This window comes from Panicum virgatum, chromosome 6K (genome assembly GCF_016808335.1).
Source record: "Panicum virgatum strain AP13 chromosome 6K, P.virgatum_v5, whole genome shotgun sequence".
Taxonomy (NCBI): Eukaryota; Viridiplantae; Streptophyta; class Magnoliopsida; order Poales; family Poaceae; genus Panicum; species Panicum virgatum.
The window spans coordinates 20,260,397-20,284,521 of NC_053141.1; the positions used below are offsets into that span (position 1 = coordinate 20,260,397).

The following is a 24,125-nucleotide window of genomic DNA, read 5'->3' on the forward strand; positions in this document are numbered from 1 at the left end:
GTGTTCCATGTGGTTTCTAGAAAACAAATGAGTTATTTTCTTGAAACAAAGATGTTGTCCTATAGAACATCTAAAAGAAACACACCTATATGAGTCTGACTACTGGTCATAGTCTATGAGAAGTGGGTATTCTCTAGAAACTCATGAAAGGCCATGAGTATGACTTATAAGCTCCAAACAGCGGGGATGCTTATGCAGCCTAGTACCAGTGTAGGACTTTGGTAAAACTTGTTTGCACAAGACTGTCAATTCAAGGCATAGTCCATTGTACAGGTGTGAGCAAGTGTAGTCTTAGTTCTAGATAGAAGTTCAACTTAACAGTCTCTGTCAAATACTGATATATTAAAGAGGAAATGAGAGCATTTCTAGTGTGGCTTGAAATTTTTGGTGGGGATGTTAGAATATATGGTCTTGGCCCATTTATTTACAATTTAAGAATTAAAAGCCCACTAATAAATGCTAGGGAATCAAGTGCCTAATCCCATATGGGTATTTGAGGAGGATCTCAACCGACTTAAATAGTGGACTTTATGTACACCCCTTGAGAAGCCGGTAAGAGGAGATTGGTGAACCACACGCGCACACACCCACGCTCGCCTCGCCGAGCCGGGCTGAGGCCGAGGGCGAGGGCGTGGGCGTGGGCGTGGGCGTGGGCGTGGGCGTGGCGAGGCGCGGCCGTGGCGTGGCGTGGCGTGCGGTGCGGTGCGACTTTGTTGTTGAATGCAATAATTCTGAGACAATAAAACGTTAACAGTGATGACTGGAGAATCATATCCTTGGCAGTTACTAGTAACTGATGACCATGATTCACTAGTAACTGCACTCATCAAATCCCATCAGAACGTCCAGGTTCGTTGAATCTAAGGCACCTCCTCACCTATATAAGCCAGCCCCTCCTCCTCTCATTCTTACACACTCAAGCACTTGCTTCAGGTACTCCTGCTTAGGAGATCTCTTCCTTCTCCCTCTCCTGCTTTCTGCAATCTCCATCGCTAGCACTGCGCGCACAGTCCTAGCAAGAGCATGCCTCCAAAACCATTGCCCGCTGAAAGTCCTGCACGGGATAGCGGGGCAATCAGGTTTTTGAGGAGCGTCTTGACCCGACTGCTCGCAAGGCTCCCGAACAACTACGTCCTCTACTTCTTGGTGGCCTGAACGACTACATCCCGGCGACCCGAACAACTACTTCGTCTACTTTCTGGTGGCCGTTCGTGGGACTGCACTACGAACATCCACTACTAGAAAATGGGCCATCGGTCCAGCCCAAAGGTACCAGCTGCTGTTGCAGCCGGTTCCGATGGTACCCATCGGTACTGGCTGCAACAGCAGCTGGTACCTTTAGCCTTGGACCAACCTTATGGAGGACAATTGGCACCGGGTGGTGGTTCCAACCGGTTCCAATGCGTCAGCATAGGCACCGGTTTGAACCACCACCCGGTACCAAATGATGGCGGCGTTATAGGCACCGGTTGATGGTAATAACCGGTTCCTATGGTGATGAAACGTGGCAGCTGCCAGGAGCTCGTGCCTAAGGCACCGGTTGGTGCCTTGACCCGGTGCTATTGAACAAAATTTAGCACAGGGTCAAGGCACCAACCGGTGCCTTTGGCCCGAGCCTATAAATACCCCAGCCCCTCCCCCCTCAAGCTGCCGTGAACTCACTGTTCATGGCAGCTGAGTGAGGTGAGGAGAGGGGAGGGGAATTTTTGCTTTTTTTTGAAAAAAGGTTAGTTATTTTTCTTTATAACTTAGCAATTAATTTTTAGAAACAGTTATTACTTGATTTAGTTTATACATGTGATAATTATTTTTATTTGTAGCATCTTATTGTAGTTATGTGCGTTATCAATTTATTTGATATTTGAATACTATCAAATTATTGTATTTATATGTTTTATCCATTTATTTGATAAGTGAATAGTATCTATTTATTATAGTTATATGCATTATCAATTATATAAATGTATTGTTATAAATTGGTAGTATGAATGAACTATTTGTACAGTACAATGATGTATATAAATGTATTGTGGACCCAGATGAGTCGGCAATGGATGTACATGGCCGACCGGCGTTCAAAGGAGTTCATGGATGGCGTGCATGAATTCATAGAAGCGGCCGAGAAAAACAAGTATGATGGTTTCGTTCGTTGTCCATGCAAATTCTGTAAGAATGAGAAGGATTACTCATCATCAAGAACCATCCATAGTCACTTGTTCAATAGTGGTTTCATGCCGAACTACTATGTTTGGACCAAGCATGGCGAAAGAGGAATTGTGCTGGATAATAATGTAGAAGAAGAGGACAGGATTCCTGACTTTGCAGCCAATTATAATTCATTTTTCAATGACACTGCAATGGGTGAGCCTGAAGAAGATACTGAAGGATACGTTATAGAAGATGATCTTGGTCAGATGTTGCGCGAAGCTGAGGAAGGTTGCGAAACAGAAAAGAAATCGAGAGATCTGAAGCGTATGTTGGAGGACTACAAAACATTGTTGTACCCTGATTGCAAACAAGACCAAAAGAAGTTGGGTACCACATTGGAATTATTACAATGGAAGGTATCAAATGGTTTGTCTGACAAGGGATTCGAAGAGTTGCTGAAACTTATAAAAAACTTACTCCCTGAGGGTAACACCTTGCCGGAGACAACATACGAGGTAAAAAAAGTTGTTTGTCCTTTAGGATTGGAGGCACAGAAGATACATGCTTGTCCTAATGACTGCATCCTATATCGAGGTGAGTATGAAAATTTGGATTCATGCCCTGTATGCAACGCATGCCGGTATAAGATCCCTCGAGATGATCCAGGCAACGTTGAGGGGATGCGTGTCAAGAAGAGGGTGCCTGCCAAGGTGATGTGGTATTTTCCTCTAATACCACGTCTGAAACGTTTGTTCATGAACAAAACGAATGCTAAATTGATGCGATGGCACAAAGAAGAACGTAAGCAAGACAATATGTTGACACACCCCGCTGATGGGTCGCAGTGGAGAAAAGTGGACAGAACATTCCCAACATTTGCAAATGATGCGAGGAATATAAGATTCGACTTAAGTATAGATGGCATGAATCCTTTCGGTGAGCAGAGCAGTGGCCATAGTACCTGGCATGTGACACTCTGTATATACAACCTTCCTCCCTGGTTGTGTATGAAGCGGAAATTCATTATGATGCCGGTGCTTATCCCCGGCCCGTAGCAACCCGGTAACGATATAGATGTGTATCTAAAACCACTGATTGTGGATCTTCTATTGTTGTGGAAAGAGGAGGGTGTTCGTATGTGGGATGCGCATGCAGAGGATCATTTTAACCTTCGTGCATTGCTTTTCGTAACCACCAATGATTGGCCAGCACTAAGTAACCTCTCTGGACAATCCAATAATGGTTATAGGGCATGCACCCATTGTTTAGAAGAAAACGACAGCATGTACCTCAATCACTATAGGAAGATCGTGTATATGGGTCATCGTCGATTTCTTTCGATCAAGCACCCATTAAGGAGGAGGCATGCTCACTACGATGGAAAGGCAGATCATCGTACCAAGCCTAGGCACCGTTGTGGGAAAATGGTGTTTGAAATGGTCAAAGATATAAAAGTAGTATTCGGAAAAGGACCCAACAGCAAATCAGTGCAGAGTGATGATGGACGTGCACCTATGTGGAAGAAGAAGAGTATTTTTTGGGAGTTACCTTATTGGGAAGTCTTAGACGTCCGCCACGCAATTGATGTGATGCACCTAACAAAAAATCTTTGTGTGAAACTTCTAGGTTTCCTTGGTGTCTACGGTATGGCAAAGGATACATTGGAAGCGCGGCAAGATCTTCAACGTGTGAAACAACGGGCCGCCCTACATCCAGAAAAAAGGGATAAATGACGTCATTATCTAGGTCCTGCGTGCTACACTCTTAGTAAGAAAGAGAAGCAAAGTATGTTTGACTGTTTGAACAGTATCAAGGTCCCATCAGGCTACTCTTCTAATATAAAGAGGCTACTGAACTTGAAAGAGAAGAAATTCGCACACGTAAAGTCCCATGACTGTCACGTGTTGATGACGCAATTGATTCTAGTTGCACTTAGAGGTATTCTACCAGCTAATGTTCGCGCAACAATCATAAAGCTATGCGCCTTTCTCAACAAAATTTCTCAGAAGGCAATCGATCCATCGAGTTTAAGCAGGCTACAAGAGGATGTTGTCCAAAGTTTAGTAAGTCTTGAACTGATATTTCCTCCATCATTCTTCAATATTATGACACATCTTCTAGTTCACCTGGTCAAAGAGATTGGTATTCTCGGTCCTGTTTTCCTTCATAATATGTTCCCTTTTGAACGATACTTTGCAGTCCTAAAGAAATACGTTCGTAATCGGGCTCGTCCAGAAGGAAGCATTGCGAAGGGTTACGTCACAGAGGAGGTTATTGAGTTTTGTGATGACTATGTGGAAGAACTCTGCCCAATTGGGATTCCAGTATCACGTTATGAGGGGCGGCTGATTGGAAAGGGCACACTTGGAAGAAAATCAGTAAATGCCACAGATCATGCCACGTTGACCAAAGCACATCTCACAGTTCTGCAACAATCAGCCTTGGTGGCTCCATACATGGAGGAGCACATGCAAATTATGCAAAGCATATACCCTTTGAAGTCTGAGACATGGATTACAAAACATCATAATGATACATTCGCCACCTGGTTGCAGAAGGAAGTCATGGCTAACGATCAAATTCATGAGCAGCTAGCTTGGCTGGCCAGGGGTCCGGCAAATTCAATCTTGATGTACCAAGGATATGAAATTAATGGTTACACATTTTATACAAGAGTCCAAGATAACAAGAGCACCAATTAAAATAGTGGTATCCGTATAGATGCCACCGACTCTAGTGGCCAAACGAACTCATATTTTGGTTACATTGAAGAGATCTGGGAACTCGACTATGGGCCGTTGAAAATACCTCTATTTCATTGTCAATGGGTTAAACTCACAGGAAAAGGTGTCGATATCGACGAGTACGGAATGACAACGGTAGACCTCAAAGAGCTTAGCTATCGAGACGAACCATTCGTCCTAGCTAAAGATGTCACTCAAGTTTTCTATGTGCAGGACATGTCTAGCAAACGAGAAAGGACAAGTACAGGAATAAATCAAGTTTTGTAGGTACCGGAGATGAGCCAAAGTGCCATATTGTTCTGGCAGGAAAAAGGAAAATTATGGGAGTCGACGATGTCATAGATGAAGAAGAATACAATAAGGTTGAAGATATGACTCCGTTCGCAGTGGAGGTTGACACAAGTATTCTTTTAGCCGAAGAGGAGGCTCCGTACGCACGTCATGATCATAATGAAGGGACGATTGTAAAGCGAACCATCATTAATATTCCCTTAGTTGAATGATTATGTCTTGTAATATTTTCTGTGAACATTATTAGATTTATTGGGCAATTAAATGAGTTTCTAGGCATTTATCAGATTTATTATTCAATTAACTAATTTATTAGATGATCAAATGATAAATTTGATAAATAATATAATTATTGGGAAATTAACTGATTTTCTAGCCATTTATCAGATTTATGAGGCATTTAAATGATTTATTAGGTAGTTAATAGATTTATTAAGCAATTAACAAATTTATTAGGCATTAATCAGATGTATTATTGAATTAACTAATTTATTAGATCATTAAATGATTTTCTAGGCAATTATCAGATTTATTATGCAATTATTAGATTTATTATGAATTATCTAATTTATTAGATGATTAAATGATTTATTATGCAATTATCAGATTTATTATGAATTATCTAATTTATTAGACGATTAAATAATTTACTAGGCAATTATCAGATTTATTACTCAATTATCTAATTTATTAGATGATTAAATTATTTATTAGGTAATTATCAGATTTATTACTCAATTATCTAATTTATTATGAGATTAAATGATTTACTACATAATTAATATATTTATTGGGCAACTAAATGATTTTCTAGGTAATTAACTAATTTGTTTGTGAACTATTAAAAAAAGAATAGAAAAGGAGGTCTAAGGTACCGGTTGAAACCTTCACCCGGTACCAAAGGTACCTTTTTGCAAAAAATGGTTGCGCGGCAGGAGTCGAACCCTGGCCGCAGCTTGCAAAGTGTGTAGTGTTGCCATTGAGCTACTCTGTGAATTCGAAACAACGGGCGGCAAAAATACTAAAGACAACAGAATTTACGGCCTTAGGTACCGGTTGGTATTATTTATCCGGTACCTTAGGCCTTTTTAGTTTCCCGCCCATTGGGAACTAAGGTAACGGGTGCAAACCTAACCGGTACCTTTGCGGTGCCTAAGGTACCGGTTGGGTTTACAACCGGTGCCTTAGGATTTTCTTAGGTACCGGGTTATGTTTTCACCCGGTACCTAAGGGCCCGGGTACAAAGCCCTGTTCTTCTTCCTCCCACTCTGCTTCCTCTCCAGTGCCCGATCGTCGACTTCCACGACGCACCCTCCACGCCCTCCACGCCCGATCTTCCGCCGCCCCCTCCATGCTTGGTCGTCCACCGCCGCGCCGTCTCGACGCCGCTGCCCTCAACGCCAGCCGCCCTCGACGCCCCCGCCGTCGACGCCGGCCCCGCCTCGGCGCCCCCAAGTGCCCCCGGCATCGGCCTCCATGCCGCGCCGACCTCGAACGCCCCGGCCACCTCCACGCCGCGCCGACCTCGAGCGCCCTGGCATCGGCCTCCACGCCCCCGCCCTCGACGCCCCCGGCGCGCCGCCGGCCTTCCCCCGTGCCGCAACTCGACGATGGCCCCCTCCTACGCGCCGCGCGCCGACTCGCCGGCCTCCTCCACCGCGCCGCGCCGAGCTGCTCCCCCTCCACCACTGCCACCGACCTCCCCCCATCGACGTAAACAATGGCGCCGCCGCCGCCGGCTCTTGCTTTTTTCCTTTTTTTTCTTAATTATTATATCTAATGTTTTTCTACTATTTCTAGTATTTAATTATGTAGTGAATAATGTGTAATTTTCTAGTTTGTAATTTCTATTTGTACTATTTAATTATGTGGTGAATAATTTAGTATAGAGAGAAGAATTTAGATAGAGAGAATGTAGAGAATTTAGTATAATGAAAAGAAATAATTTCTATTTAATTTTTGCAGTGAATAATGTACATGTCAATGTCAATTATTTGTTACTTTTTTTTACAAGTGTAATTTAGATGTACATGTATTCAAAGACTTCAATTTATTGTAAATATACATGTATTTAAAGACTTAAATTTATTGTAAATGGACATGTATTCAAAGACTTCAATTTATCAAGCTCCTCTGTAACTCATTACATGTATTCCATGTGTAATTTAGATTGATTTAAATTAATTCTCGAGCTCGAACACCTCGACGCTTTAAATTTAGAGTGCGGCCCTCTAACGCGTTACTAACACACTCGCACTCCCTCTCTCTCACACACACACACTAACACTCTCTCTGTCTCTCTCTCTCACACACACACACACACACTCTCACACACACGTTAACACACTAACACTAACACTAACACACACACACACTAACACCTCGACGCTTTAAATTTAGAGCGCGGCCCCCTAACACCGACTCTATCTCGCTGTCTCCTCACCGATACTCGGTCTCTCGCTCACACACACACACACACTCTCACACACACACACTCACTCACACACACTCACACTGACTCACACACACACTCACTAACTCTCTCTCTCTTTCTCTGTCCCACTAACACACAAACACACACACACTGACTCACACACACTCACTAACTCTCTCTCTCTGTCCCACTAACACACAAACACACACACACTCTCTCTCTCTCTCCCTCTAACATACACACACTCTCTCTCACACACTCTCTCTCTCTTTCAAACACACATATTCGTTCAAAGAATTGAATTCTCCTGCTTCATTTAAGAATGGACACATACTCTAACACAGTTTTACGGTTTCAGTTAAGGATGGACCCCCTCGGTGATGATGAGGCCGCCAGGCAATACATGTTGGACGCAATAAATGAAGATACGAGGGCCAACACCACCCAGCCAATCGGTGAAGAAGATGCTCGGACAGCTGATTCGTTCCTGAATATGTCTGGAGATGCCGATGAAGAAGATGATGACTTTGCGCCGCCGCCCAATCAACAGCAGCATGTTCCAGTACGAATCTTAAAACTATATGCATGGTGACTTCGGTAGATTAGTTTTGTGATTAACATATCTTTTCTGTAATTTAGTCGACCTCCGCATCGACTTCGTTGAGCCAGTCAAAAGGGAGACTCCGGCCAACCAAGAAAATGGAGGGAAGATAGGTCGTCACAGAAGTGGACGCAGAGGGCTGTCCAAGTGCTCCAGAGGCTGCTAGCACAAAATTTATCAACCAATGTGGGGTTATTGTTCGGGCAAGAATTCCGATCACCACAAGACTATGGAAAAAGAGCAAACCCGAAGAACAGCAACACGCCGTGCCTGCACATCAGAAGGAAATGCTATGGGCAGAACTCAAGGATATGTTCACTCTTCCTGAAGGAGTTGACCAAGAACTTGTGAAGAAATGTGCCTTGAAAAAGATGGCCCTTGGCTTTGCAACTTTCAAGAAGAAGTTGTACATCAATTACATCAAAAAGGATAAGGAGCCGAACTGGGACGATCTTTCCCAGGTTAAACCATACTGGGAGGAGTTCAAACAATACAAACTATCAGAGGAAGCCCAAGAAAAATCCAAACAGGCCAAGGTGAATGCAGCAAATAAGAAGTACAACCACCACCTTGGGGCTGCCGGGTACAAGAAGTCAATAAAAAATGGCAGAAGATGGAGCAGGTCCTTATGGATAGAGGCATCAGGCCGACGACTAGGGATTGGCCGGATAGATCCAAGTGGTGGTTATTTGCTAATGGCGTGACACTAAACCAGTTGGATTGAAATTTGGTCGTGCCCGAGCATATGCAAGAAGTGTCCCGCGATCTAGTCGCTGCAATAGATGAGACCCAACAAGGAACATTCCATCCTCAAAGGGAGAATGATGAGCCGATAAGGACATTAAAGAATCCGGAACACCTTGGATGAGCCCGCGGCATCGGCGTGGTCCCATGGAAAGTTGCTTGGGCCGGAGATTCCTCTTACAAGACTCACCGAAAGAGCAAAGCCGAACAGGAAGAGAAACTTCGTGCCATGCAAGAAGAGATGACAAGGAAGGTTGCGTCCTTGGAATCTCAGATGGACCCCAGTGTCAATAAGGCAGTGCAGCTAGCTCTAAACCAAAGGGGCACTGCTGGGTCTCACCCGGATGTTGTGATAAGCCCGGTCTCTCAGCGACGCAGCAGCTGTGCATCCACAGCGGCGCCCGACGTACAAGCGGAACAGCAACCCCATATTGAGCCAACGGCGGTAGATGACCAGAGGTATCCAGTGGACGATGTCACCATGCCGACACCGTGCGAGCTTCATGTGCGAGCAAGAAATATATCCATTCATGTCGCATACGGGTCAGCCCTGCCCCTAAATCCTTCTACTACAATTCATGGAAGGCCGATACCCCCTGGCTACACCTCCGTCACAGTCGAGCAGATAGTTGGAAACAATGAGGATCTTGAGCTCGACTTCGTTGGAGGGGATGGAGAGAAGACATTGGGAGACACACTGCACGGGGTCGTTCTATGGCGCAAGGCCGACATCAAACTTACTGCAAGCACAACGGCTCCCGTGCAGACCGATCGCCCGTCTCCGCGGTCTCCCTCACCGCCGTCCCCACAACCACCTCCTTCACCACCGTCTCCACCGGCGCAAAGGGCCACGAGTACTCCAACTCCTCCTGACCCAGAAAAAGGAAAGAAAAAGACAGCATCCGGCTTCCCAGCGGCTGGATCCTCAAAGAAGAAGCAGAAAACGATCGAAAGAAAATTAACCTATGAGAAAACTGCTGAGAAATTGGAAGAGGAGACTGCTCAATATATAAAAGAATAATTGAAGCCTAAAGTCCCCCCGCCGAGGGAAAAGGTACCTTTAGAACTAGGAAAAAAGCTTCTCGCAAACCTAGACAACCCACCAAAATCGAAAAGCTTACCCTCGGACTATGATTGTACTCTGACAAAAGCACACAAGATCAGAAATCTGAAGATAAAATGTGGCAAGACCATTCCTCAGCTTGGCACACAATAAAAAGGACTCGAGCCCCTCCGGGTGCCAGGGTTGCCACTCCTACACCCGACGGACGTACAACTCCAGGCGGACCTACAGGCCGCGATATTTCTTTCTGAAACTGGATTAACGCTAGAGGAGGCAACAGGGCAAGTGGAGGCAGAAATCCCTGTCGCTCCCGTTCTTACTCTATTCCAGCATGGAAAATCTTTTGTCACTGAGGAAGAGGAGAAAAGTCTAGGCACGCAGATGATCAATTTGCATATATGGTACCTGCGAATGTCGAAGGATCATGGGAAAATGTTTGGAGTCAAGTATCGTGACCATGATATCTTCCGCGGGGAGGAGGACTTTTGGGTGTACTTCGAAAATTTATATCACATTTACCATCGACAAGCCCTCGACGCCGCTATCATCACCATTTGGGTTTTGTAAGTATCACTTACCTCTACATTAATACTTTTTGTTAACAAGAACATAATTATATGTGTGCATTATAAAATTTCTATTGTATCGTTTAGACAGGAGACCCAAAGAAGCCGAAAACATGGATGGCACCATCAGATCGGCTTCATGTCTCCTTTGCTAGTCAACCAGAAACTGCTCAACGAAAATTAAGGAAACGTGCCAAGACATGTACGATTCGTTGACTAGGCAAAATTAAAAATCCTATATATTCATACCATACAACTTTGGGTAAGCCTTGGTTGACTCAATCCTCTGTTATATTACTAAATAAATACTAAGTCGTCTAATGCATGTATGTATATATCCTATCTATATCCGCAGTTATCATTGTATTTTACTCATACTTTCCGCAGAGACCGACAATCTTATAGTCTTTGACTCAATGAGAAATCCAAAGTCCGCAATCCAACATATCATAGACCCCTTGAACAGGTAAGTTCAGTTTGCACAATCAAATTTTTTTTCTGTTAATAACAATTTATGAATATCAAACTTAACTTTGAGCGCAGGGTTTGGAAAAAATTTGTGAAAAATAACAAAGGACGTGGTCAATGGAGGCCCGAACTGAACGTTAACATGGATTATCCGGTATGTTGATTCATAAAGATTTGTCTAGTTAAGTATATAATCTCAAATTATTCTAAATTGAGTAATTTATTTGTTTCTCCTTAAGTGTGCGAGACAACAACAAGGAACTGATTGGTGCGGGTACTACGTATGCGACTACTTGCACATCATGACTCCATGCGGGAAGGTTACTGATGAAGACACGAGAGTACGTCCAAACCGTTCACTAGTATATTTTCATAATTGTACTAACGCACATGATGTTAATCCTTTTTTCTAAATGATAGATGTCTCAAATAGGGGATGAATGTTACTCTACTGATCGGATCAACGCCGTGTGCGAGCAGCTCGCCGGATTCATTTTGAACGAGATCTTGGATCCTAGAGGCGAGTTCTACCACGACGGTCACATCGATAGAGGACTTCCATCTACCTCCTGAGGGGACCAGTAGTTGGACTACAAACATGACTTGTACATTTATAAATATTTTTAAACATTATGTCTTGATGTTTGTAAATTTGTAAATATATTAGTTCATCTAATTAGCTTAATTATATGCTCGCATTTCACTTTTAATTAGTTTCAAATATTCTCTGAAAACGAACATGAACGACCAATGAACGTATAGTACTGTAGAGTTTGAGTGCGTTTAGCAATTATAAAAGAATAAACAGTAATAAATATAACAAACAAAATTGGATTTGGGAAAAAAAGAAAAATGTCATTGGTACTGGTTGGAAAGACCAACCGGTACCAAATAGGCTGCCACCTTGCGTCAGCGTGGCAGCCTCTTTGGTACCGGTTGGACTTTCCAACCGGTACCAATGGGTGCCTAAGGCATCGGGTTAAATACCCGGTGTCCTAAGACGAGGCCATTGGTCTCGGTTGGCGGGAACCGGTTGGAAAATCGGTGTCTAAGGCCATTTCCAACCGGTTCCCATGGCCCGTTTTCTAGTAGTGATCGTCCTGCATCGACATCGTTCGACTACTTCAAGCAAGGCCAGTCGAATAGCATGAACGCTATTCCAGCTAGTGACGATGCATCCAATGCCTCTGGCACTGGTCCCGCCTTGGGGTACAGTCTGAAACTCATGTGTTTTATTCTGTATATTTTTATATTAATTTTGAACACTTGCACATGCTCTGTTTCACTCACAATAGTCATGAAAATATTGTTCATTTACATGTTTAATTTTGAAATTAAAATATGTCCAAAAATGTCTATATTTCTAACAATGAAAATATTGTTCATTTACATGTTTAATTTTGAAATTAAAATATGTCCAAAAATGTCTATATTTCTAACAATTCTCTGCAGAATGGCTGCTAAGGCCGCCGTCCCCTGGCAGCTATCAAGAATTCAAGATGAGAACGTAGGCCCCGTTTGGGAGGGCTTCTGTAGCGGCTTCACGAGCGGCTCCAGGTGAAGCCCTCTCAAACGTTTGTTTTGTAACCGGCTTCACGTGTGAAGCCGGTCCTGAAGCCATCGGCGGCTTACACAGGCAAGGTGCAGCCATGAAATCGTGGCTTCACGCGGCTTACACATCAATCTAACAAGTGAAGTTGTTTTGTCAAACATTTTCTAAAAGGGCTCCAACTCCACCAGAGAAGCCGCTCCATCTGAGGAGCCAGCACCGGAGCTGTTTTTGGAAGAGCCGGAGCCCTGCCAAACATGCCCGTAGTCTTGACAACTCAAAGAAAAAAAGCAAGGAACATGCCAGGACTTAAGGCCATGCATCACGCGTACGCGCATGCACGAGCTCACCACGCCTTGGCCTCCTCTCCTCCTGAAGGTGCACGCATCGGAGCCAAGAAGTAGCCGCCAGCGATGTGGTCTCTTCTCTCCGCACCCACCGGTGTCGTTGCCGACCGGCAAGGACTACCAGCGCATCAGCGCCGTCGTCCTCGACTCGCGGCGCCGGCTCACCCGGCAAGATCGTCCTGCACCGCGCTCGGTCGGCGTCCAGGCTGCAAACGTGCAAGTCGTTCGCTGCGGCAGCCGCGACACTGCGGCAGGGGAGCGCCGCGTCGTGCTCTACTTCACCTCCCTCTGCACCGTGCACGGCACCTTCGAGGACTGCCGCACCGTGCGCACCATCCTCCGGGGCCTCCGCATCGCCGTCGACGAGCGAGACGTGTCCATGGACGCTGCCTACCTCGCCGAGCTCCATGTGCTGATGCGGCGGGACCACCCACCCCTGCCGCAGCTCTTCGTCGGTGGCAGGCTCGCATCGTGCGGTGGATCTCGGTTTGCTGACGAACCAGATCCATTCCACAAGACCAACTTCAGCAGGGTTGCTAAATGGGCTTCTATCTTCATATTTTTCTTGGTGGATGTAAAAATTTGATCTCCAGCAGGTCTTCCAAATAGACTGCCATTTTAGTAGGTCTTTCAAATTTCTCCCCCCACTCCTTTAATTGGTGGCCTTCTATTTGGGCTGCCAACTATGAGCTCTCTATAGAAGCCTAATTTACTCGTCCAGTTGGGGTGGAGGCCCATATTTAAGTGATTAAAATTTAAAAGTGAACTTCTAAATAGACATTTGTTCACCCAAATTTAGAAAGACTACTAGAATTGCTCTAAGGCTCGCATCGTGCGGTGGATCTCTGTTTGCTGACGAACCGATCCATTCCATGCGAATGAACCAAAACCAAATGAAGATACGCCAGAGAAGCTAGAGTTGGTAGGTAACTATTCAATATGGAAAGGTCCGCTACAAAGCTCGCATCGTGCGGTGGATCTCGGTTTGCTGACGAACCGATCCATTGCATGCGAATGAACCAAAACCAAATGAAGATACGCCAGAGAAGCTAGAGTTGGTAGGTAACTATTCAATATGGAAAGGTCCGCTACAAAGGCTGTGTCTAGTTCCGTAAAAAGTTTTCAAAATTTTTCACTGACGCACATCACATCAAATTTTACGATACATACATGGAGTATTAAATGTATTTAAAAAATATAACTATTTGCACAGTTTAGTTGTCAATGACGAGACGAATCTTTTGAGACTAATTACTCCATGATTGGACAATAGTTGTCAAATAAAATCGAAACATGCTACAACAATTTTTTTCGCGAACTAAACACACCCAAAGTATTTTAGAAAACCATCATACAAGAACATTGATGATAGGTGTTGACGCGTTCAGAATTTTGGAAACAATTTTGGGCCGGCCTGGAAACCATTTTTTGGGCGCTTCCGAGCTAAATATAGAAAGTATTTTGGGTATAGGTGGGTGCGCAAGCAAAAATTTTGATGACAAAAAAAGCACTAAAATGACAGAAGTATTTTGCTGCATACAATTTTTTTTTGTCGCAGAAAACTTTTTCTCACCCTAGACCTGACAAGTGGGGTTTTCGTGAGGAGTATTTTTAGGTGAAAAATGTTTTCAATTGTTTTGGTTTTTTATATTTTATAGTATAGATAGATAGACTAACGACTAAACGTCTAAACCCTATGTCTATATTCTACTGCAAAATCATCACCCTGACTAATTATTTTTGTAAATTGGTAAATCTTGTGATATGATTTATGTTCTTTTCATTGAATCATAAAAACTTCCACAGTTTTTCAATAGGAATTTCTTATGAAACTCACTGAACTTATTCTAATTTTACTTTTATCTTGAACTTCTTTTTAAAATTTGATTCAGCATGAGCAGAACTTCTTTTTTCAATGACACGATACTGGCTTAAACCTTCCATTTTCTTAATTCCGGAGACAAACATGATATACGGTCAAAACATATAGATTATATGAAATCGGCTTAAAACTTAAAAACTTTCTATTTCCTTTCCTCGAAACGCAGTCCAGACTCCAAAGACGGGCGTTTTCAGCCAATCAGCCATTCAGCCTCCCTTTCAAACCCAAGCTGTCTGCTTTCCCCACCGGAAATGGCGGAAACCCCCGCCGCCCCGACGGAGTGCGAGCGCCGGCGGCAGGAGAATATCCTCCGCAACAATGCTATCCTCGCCCAGCTCCGCCGCGACGCTGCCGAGGTCTCCGCCCTCTTCGCCCCCGCCCGCCCCAAGAAGCAGCCCCGGGCGACCCCGCCCGCCCCCGCCGGCCCCCCCGCGCCGCTCCGGCCGCACGCGCCTCCAGCCGCCGCCGCCGTCCTCCGCCGCTGCTCTCCCTTCCGCTCGCCTCAAGCCCCGGTCCTCCCACTTCCCCATCCCCGACGTGTTCGTCGCCAAGGCCGTGACGGACGCCTCGGCGCCGCTTACCTCCGCCATCCTCGCCGCGTCCTGGCCGACCGAGGGTGGGGTTCGCTCTTCGAACCCGGCGAGCTGGTTCTGAGACCGGAGAATGTGAGGAAGCTGGCGACGACCGTGATTGCGGTGGCGCGGGTGCTGCCGCTGGCGGACCGCACGGTGGTCGCCGCAGGGACAATGCAGGGGCATCTTGTGTTCTGGGACGCGGACGGCCCCGGGCCGGAACCGCGACTGTGCCAAGCGTACGGTACCCGCGGTGTTTCCGACGGCGTGTTCATGTACCACCCGCACACAGGATCCGTTGGGGGGATCACGGCTCACCCCTCTGCTCCAAGGAAGGTGATGCCGACTTCCTCCATTCCGCTAGCATGGTTTGTTGTGTGTAGCGGCGCTTGCTCTGTTCATGTTTGTAGCACGACCACGCTATTACCTGAAATGTAGTGGCGCAGTGCTAACTGTGTGTTTTTTGTGTTGTTTGTCTAATTAATTCTGATACAGCGAAATAGTAAAGATGAAAGCATGTTGTGCTTATGTGATTTAATGTCCGAAAGTGATGTCACTATATTATAATCAGTAATTTTCCTGGTAATTTCGTAGTACATTTGAAATCCATACATACTGTATGTAGTAGTGCATTCAATGAGTTGAATTGGGAGGACTGCTATCCCACTTTTCATGTGTATATTGGGATGCTCTTCTTTAGCAGTAAAGATTGGGTTCTTTTCTTTTGGTTCTCATGTTTCCCTGATTAACTAGGAAATTCAGCATTGTGTGCCTTCATATTGACTATTTTGTCTTCCAGATGTACAGCTGTACCCATGATGGTGACGTTTGTCTCATGGACGTGGAGAAGGAGATTTTCAATGCGATATATCTGTGCGACTATCCTGCATTCTCCCTTTGCCAAGCACCAGATAATGCCACTTGTTTGTATTTTGGTGAAGGGAATGGGCAGCTTAAGGCTTTCGATGAGAGAGTGGGTAAAGTTTCAAGCAAGTGGCTACTGCATCATGATTCCATTTGCTCAATAGACATTAATCCAGAGAACCCAAATATGCTTGCAACTAGTTCATTGGATAGTACGGCTTGTTTATGGGATTTAAGAAACATGAAATTGCTGAAACCAGAGAGCTTGAAGGTTGTCAAACATGAACATAGTGTTCATTCAGCTTATTTCTCACCAAGCGGGAGCTTTCTTGCTACAACAAGGTTTTACTTTTCACATAGTTTATTCAATCTCCATATAGTGCATCTGTGGGATGTGATTTGTCAATCAATTATTTCCGGTTGGATGTATTTGTCCACCACATTACTGCTAGAATGCCATTCAAATGGTCATGTGGTATATGATTCATTTTCTGTGTGCTTCCTTTGGTAGAATCGTCGTTTACCCATTGTACTAGAATAACTACATACAGATATGCTAACTAACTCTCATCTGTGCAGTCGTTTTAATACTGTTGGAACTCGTTTTAATACTCTTGGAATTTTAAGTGTGCTCAACTTCAACAATTCATGCTTTCAACAGCATTCTTGTCCTTCAACTACATTCAGGTATGACATCACATTTTACTTGTTTCTTTATCTAGAAATACTCCCTTCATTCCAAATTATAAGTTTTTTTGGCTTTTCTAGATACATACTAACATAGCTTATATCTAGATGCATAGCAAATGTCATGTATCTAAAAATGCCAAAATAATCTATAATTTGGAATAGAGGGAGTACCATTTACATGTGTGGAGTAGCTGTTTATTCATTCATAGCACTTTGCTACTTACCCTTCTGTAAAGGTCTCCATTACACATATTTGGTCAGAACATTTGTACATGTATTTTACTAATGATTATAAAGTATTTTTATGACAAATCTACCAATACCATTTTTGCGAGATAAAGTTACTGCACTTTGGGTATGTTAGCAATTGAAAATTTATCCTTTGACTGCACATATTAAAGAAGGATATCTATTTGGGACTGAAGATAGTAGAAAAATGTAAATCAGATCTGTTTCTGTTTGCATTTTTTTTCCACTAATGCATAGTTTATGTGATTAAAATAATGTCATCCGTATATTCTTAATCCCATGGTTGCAGGGCAAGTTGGGGATTTAATGACTCCGAACTTCTGCTTGGAACCGAAAGGGACATACAAATCACCTCTATTGATCTAAGAAATGATAGTATCTCCATTTCCTGCAAAGCACGCCATGAAAGTGAATACATGAGTGAGGCTCCAGGCCTGTTTTCTGTGCATCCATACCGAGTTGGGCATCTTGCCTGTGTGGGACGCAATAAGGTGTTCCTTTGGACACCGGAGCAGGATACGGAGGAGGAAATGCCCTATCTGACCGAGTAGTGATATTTGGTTATCTGCCAGTTCAGGCGTTGATGCATTGGTCTAGTCCAGAATCCAGACTGAGGATCAGGGGGCTCTTAGATGAGTTGATGGTTGGAAGACCTGATGATCATTTGAGCGCTAGCTATCATCAAAATTCTAGTACAATGGTTAGTGCTAGGTAGGTTGACTTGAATCCGCGCACCTTGATTTAGGGCTAGGCCGGAACCGATGCTTCTAAACAAGCTCTTAAGTGCATATTTTGTTTAAGTGGCCTGGAAGAAATGCTCTAGAATGCTAGAATGTTTACTTTAGTGCTAATCAATTCTAGACTTTGACGATCCTTGACTTATTATGTTTTGGTTGGTACTCTACTCATTGTTCGGATTGATGGTTCCACTTCCAACGATGCTTGGCTCGTACGGACTGTTTTTAATTTTCCTTACATATTTTTTCTTCATTTTTGTTTTAACGCTGATGCTGCCAAAACAGGAGTAATTGGAGCTCAAAACCATCAGATATGATTTTCTTGGTAGTTCAGAGTGGCCCAAAGTACCTAATCTGCTTGTAAGCTTCAGAGGTTATACCTGAGACCAAATGATGTCATTCTGTTAGGCTACCCCAAAACTATTTCTAGCTCAGGATATCATCGCTGGAAATGAAATGAAGCTTCATTATTAGCTAGCTGCACAGCATTTATTGGTTACGGCCCCTTGCTGCCTCAACTTGAGTTGAACGTTGGTGACAGTGAGAACTTGCCATCAACGTCATTGCTGTTCGTGCCATCAAAGTACGAGCAGTGACGTTGATTGTCCATGCCCCCATGTTTACGCACGAGAGCTGTTCAAGCGAACGCTTTACAGAATTCATTCCCATATGGATCAAACAAATTGAATCCATATAAAAAATCATCTTCAATTCTTGATTTTTTTTCTAATGTTGTAGCTTACATAAATTCTTTTATTTCACATCTCAATGTTTGCCTACCTTCTTTTTTGATATCAATTTTTCTGAAGTTCCTAATAAACTGAAATCTACCACTTTGGTTGTTCTTTTTTTGCTTTTGTGATACTTTGCTGGAACATAGAGCTTCCATGCTGGAGTATTGTCACAGAAAATCATCTTGTTCCCATATAATGCCTCCTCTATCTTTTGCTTATCATTGCAAGGTTTGTAGCTCACACTCACTTGTGTGGATTATTTATTTGCAAATTGACAGTTAATTTCTATCCTCCTCTCCTCTGGGTCTTGAAATCTGGCTAGGCATACAAGTTGTCTGAATAAAATTTTTTATAATTTTTCTCATCTTCTTGGTTCCATATTTCTTATCTTTTTTTATTGTACTTTTTGTTAAAAAAACTGCTAAAATCACCATTAATATAAAAAATTTGTGGTCAAAGAATTTTAACTTTACACACAACCTAAATTGTTTCAAAATTTGGGGGTTGGGGGGGTGTGATTTTGTTCAATCCATGACTGCAGGCAAGGTGGCTTGGGATCACTCTGAACTGTTTGTTGGAATTGAATGGTGTTGACGCTTTTCTGGTCAACACACCTAGAACGCGCGGATCGCAAACGATCATCACTAGTGAGCTTCAGACGGGACCGGTCAGACCGATTCCTCTAACCGGTCAGACCGATTGGACGCAGAAACTCACGAATACCTAGAACCTCAAGCTCGGGAGGGACCCCGTCGAAGCTCGAAGATCTAGGGTTGTCTTGGAGTCGGCAGGCTACCCAAGACGCCCTTGAACGCCGTAGAGACGAGCAAAGAATAGCAAAGGGGTTGAAAAAGCTAGGGTTTAGAAAATAGAGTAAAGAGAATAATTTTGGTTCGATTGTGGTTAGAAAAACTCTCAATCGGCCGCAACCTTTATATTTATAGGCCGGGGAGGACGTAATCCTTCCAAATCGGGTTACAATAGGACTCTAAATCACAAACCCTAACCCTACTCAGATTATACAGGCCCAGACCGGTCTGACCTGTCGGCCCAACCGGTTAGACCGGTCGGCCACGGTATTTGCCAATTTTGGCCTCCAACATATGCCATCTGCCTTTTTGGTGAGCTTTGCAAGCCAAAAAGCAAGTACCTAAACATGCTCCAAGAATACAGAATTACAAGATCAAATATTAGCCTATAAAATAATGCTAAGGGCGATATTCAAATATCAGCCATCTTCATCTTCAAGCGTCTTGCCAAACACTTGGGTAGTATTTCTTCAGGTATCTTTTGTTCAATGCCTTTAGTAGACATTCACCTTGCAGCGTCTCTACCATATAAGAATTCCCGAAGATGACTTTAACAATCTTGTACGGTGCTTCCCAACTTGGTGACCACTTGCCAATTTGTTGCTCTTCGTCCCAAGAGGTAGAATTGTCTTCCAAACCAGCTCACCAACCTGAAAAGATTTGGCTCTTACCTTCTTATTGTAAGCTCTAGCCACCAGAAGCTTATCTTTCTCAATCTCCCTCAAAGCTTGTGTAACATCCCGAAAATTTACTAAAATAAATTATGCGCTAAAGTTGTGTTTCGTCGTGGAGCTCGTGATCCTTCTAAAACCCTAAACCTCAAATCCCGAGATCATTTCTTTGTCCCGGTCACCCGTTGTCCCATCCTCCTCTCCGCGCGACGCGCGCGTGGCCGACCAGCCGAAGACCACGCCGCGAATCCCGCCTGCAATCGACGCACGCGACCGTCGCGCATGGCCGGCCGGGGCCGCATCGCGTCGGCGCGAATCCCGCCCTTTCTCTCTCTCTCTATTTCTCTCTCCCCTCCTTTTTCTTTTTCTTTTCTTTTCTTGTTTCCATTTTCTTTTTCTTTTCTCTCTCCTTCCCTCTCCCTCTCTCTCTCTCTCCTTTCTCCCACCCCGCGCGCTCGCCCCCCCTCTCTCTCTGCTCTGCCCGCTCCTGAGCGCCGCCCGCTCGGCCCTCCCTTCCCTTCGTCCCCACCGAGCACGCCCCCCTGGACTGCGCCACGGCCGCACCAGCTCGGCGCCACCCCTGCCGCGCGCGCCCACGCACACGCGCACGTGCCAAACCCGCCGCACCCAAGCCGCTCCAGCGCCGCCGCGACGTCGCACGGGCGCGCGCACGCACACGCGCGCGAACTCGCCATCGGCCCGTGCGCCACCCCGTCGCGCGCGCCGCACCACCCCGTCCGGCCCCGCTCGCCTGCGCGCCGTGCTTCACCCCGGCCCGCGCACGCCACGCCACCGGCCGACAGCCGTTGACGCCACACAGCGCCGACGACCCCGGAACAGCGTCGCCTGCGCGCGGTCGCCGCCTGCCGAAGTGTCCCATCCCGCCTCGCCGCGCACGCCGTCGCCTGTGCACGTACGACGCCGGCGACCCTAGCACAGCGCCTCTGTTGACGCCGCCACCGCCCTGCTTCCACCCCCGCCGCCTTAGCCGCCTATATAAAGGGCCAAGGGGGCGCCTCCGAGCTCCGCACCCCCACCCTGACCTCACTGATCCCCGCGGCCCTCCTCTCCCCTGCTGCAACGTCGCCCCGCCGGACCCCGGTGGCCGCCGCCGCCCGCTCCCGAAGACCCGCCGCCTCGCTCCACCTCAGGACGAGCCAGGTGGGGGAATCGAGCCACCGTGCCTCCCTGCTCCTTTTCCCCCTCACCCCGGTCGCCGCCATGGCCCAGAGCGGCCGAATCGGCCGCCGCCGACGAGCACCTCCTCCTCCCCTGTTTCCAGTGCGGGGGAAGGGAGAAGACAGGGCAATATGCCCAAAACCCCCTAGCTTTTCCCCTATTCAGTAAAGAAACCCCCACCATTTGACCTTTTTGCAAAAGAAGCCCTAGCTTTTATAATATTTCAAAGAAGACCCTCCCACTTTATGAAAATATTTATAAATAAGCCCCTGACTCTTTTAGATTAACCCAAGAAATTTCTAAAATGCAAACCAAGCCCCTGCCTTCATAAACTTAATTACAATTAGGTCCCTGGAGCCCTGTTTAGGCCCTAAACACTCCTTTGACCTATCATTTTATGCGCCTAACAACCTCGGATCTACCCAAAACTTTACCACGTCTCTCTTAATATAGTTTTGACCATGCCATTAGAAGCACACCCAAAAATATCACTACATGCCCTATATTTTATGTGTCCCCGTTTCGAGCTCGACGACAAATCTTTATTTTCTGTGTTTTGATTGTGTGCTTGTTTGTGTACGCTGTAGACCACGGAGTGAACGAAGGGGAGCCCGTCAACGAGCCGTACTGTGAGCAGGAGAACGAGGACCAGTTCCGCGACCCCGAGCCCGAAGGACAGGACTTCCCCGAAGGCTGCGAAGACGGCAAGTTCAATCTCATCCTTTGATGCATGTTTCTGACCTAGTTTTTATAAACACAACCCAATGGCCTGTTTTTTAAAATTGCATATGTTTTGCTTGCATGGAAACACGGTTGGATAGCCACCCCTTGATTTGTGATGACCATTCCTTGACTACCTAGATTAGTGTCTGATTTTGCTTGGACGTTAATCGATATTAGAACGCTTAGGATATTACCCATAATACGATTTACTTTTATAAAGAAAATGCGTCTGTGTGGGAAGGTATAAATTGTGGATTTTTTTTTGAAAGATGAGTATAGACGGGATGGACGGCATTTCTGTGTGATTTGCCGATTGGTGTGCTTGTGCCTGTGTGGCAGGGCAAAGAAGGGAGATCCATCTTGTCGTGTCTAAGGACCGAGTTTGTGTGTCATCTCACCTAACTCCACTATCGTGCAAACCACTCGACCGTTGAATGGGCAACGGCGTAGCATAAATCCCACTAGTTGGTGTGATAGCCATCAGGAGAGCTGGGAGCAACGGGTGACTGAGGAAAAGGGATAAGCCCCGAGTGACTTATGCCCGGTTATACCTAAGTGAACGGTCAATGACCCCTTGGTGCATCCCGTGATGGCTAGTCAGGCTTAGCTATGGTGGGTAATGGCTATGTTGGGATCTACACCGACACGACGGTGTTCAAGTTGTGGTATCCTACTTGTGGGTAAAGTTGCACACCTCTGCAGAGTTAAGAATCTATTCGAATAGCCGTGCTCACGGTATTGGGCGAGTTACGGTGTGGTCACATAACTAGTGTTTCTTTGGGATGGGTTGGTGTGAGTTGTTTGGAATTGTGTCCGGCAGTTGTGCCGTGTGCTACAACGGACGGGGAGTCCGGTAGCAGTTTAAGACTTAAACTCCGTGTTACTCAAAACAAAAACTGATTTCTTAAAGGTTTTCTGCTAAATAAACCCCTGCATAAAATATCGTTTTTCTGCAAATTAAACCGTAACCTTATCCTTGATTTACCTATGCATATTATTCTGATATAACCCCCTCCGTGGGTGTGGTTGGACTTGCTGAGTACGTTCGTACTCACCCCATTCTTACTTTTTACAGAAGAAGACCCAGACTTCGTACCAGAAGACGCCGAGTAGGGTTATCGTTCTGCACCCAACCTTGCCTGTGGTACCGGCCCTGTCGAGATGCCTCCGCTGTCGCAGTACTCTGAGCCCGTGCTAGACCCCATGTGGTTTGCGGTCTGGTGTTATGTTGTAGCCTGGTTACTTATTATCATTATCTGTATCGAGTGTCCTCCAAGGTTTGTACGGTTTTGAACCATCTGATGTAATAAATGTGGCATCAGCCTCCTGGGACTGATGTTTATATCACATTTAAGTTCTCTCTTATGAGGGGACGCTTCAGGTGGTATCAGAGCCGTAGGTTGGCCGTAGGACGTGACGCTAGGAGCGAAACCCGTTTTCAGGACCTTTCACCTTAGGATTTTTCTATCTTTAATCCTTTCCTCACACAAACACTTACCTTTGGTTCTTGCCCTGTTCCAGATGGCTGACAATGGATGGATCGGCGGAATCTGTTTCGCAGAGCCCGGCCTTCCTAAGTTGTTGATACTCAGCCTGGAACGCATTGGAGTTGTGGACCCACCAGAGTTTCTCTATCGGGAGTACGACTCTAAAGGCACTCTTCGGTGTGACCTGATGATCTTCATAGCAAGAAGCACCCGCTACCCTGATGTGGACCCTTGGTTTATCTCCACCACTGGATTCGGTTTCCCGGATACCTATCGGAAAGCCACCCGCAAAGCCCTGCGACGGCTACGCGTGATCTACAGGCATCACCTCCAGCGGACTCCTATGGGATTTTTCCCGCCAACTAAAGGAAGAGGACGCACATGGATTGCCCGGATGAGAGGACTTGGGAGAGAAAAAGAAGACCTGGAAGACACAGTATCCCACCTATCCATCTATCTCACCGGCCTGGATGAGCTCTACCGCGAGCAAGCAGCACAACTGAAGCAGCAAGTCCACAGAGCAGAAAAGGCAACCCAGGAGCTGGATGAACAACAGACGAGGACCGTACATGC

General features: G+C 45.4%; 1 protein-coding gene across 2 annotated transcripts; it reads left to right on the top strand.

Moving 5' to 3' along the window:
- Nucleotides 1-15,042: 15,042 nt before the first annotated feature.
- LOC120712030 (DNA damage-binding protein cmr1-like) lies at nt 15,043-18,187 on the top strand. Of its 2 annotated transcripts, none has more exons than XR_005690602.1 (4): nt 15,043-15,745; nt 16,209-16,386; nt 16,853-16,960; nt 17,502-17,525. XR_005690602.1 is itself a non-coding variant. In XM_039997718.1 (4 exons), exons 1-4 carry the CDS (start codon nt 15,089-15,091, stop codon nt 17,761-17,763), a joined length of 1,434 nt encoding a protein of 477 aa, XP_039853652.1. In that variant the 5' UTR covers nt 15,043-15,088; the 3' UTR covers nt 17,764-18,187. The 2 variants fall into 2 exon arrangements, 1 of the variants encoding a protein (XP_039853652.1); XM_039997718.1 differs by having other exon boundaries at nt 16,209-16,615; nt 17,502-18,187.
- The last annotated feature ends 5,938 nt before the right edge of the window (nt 18,188-24,125 follow it).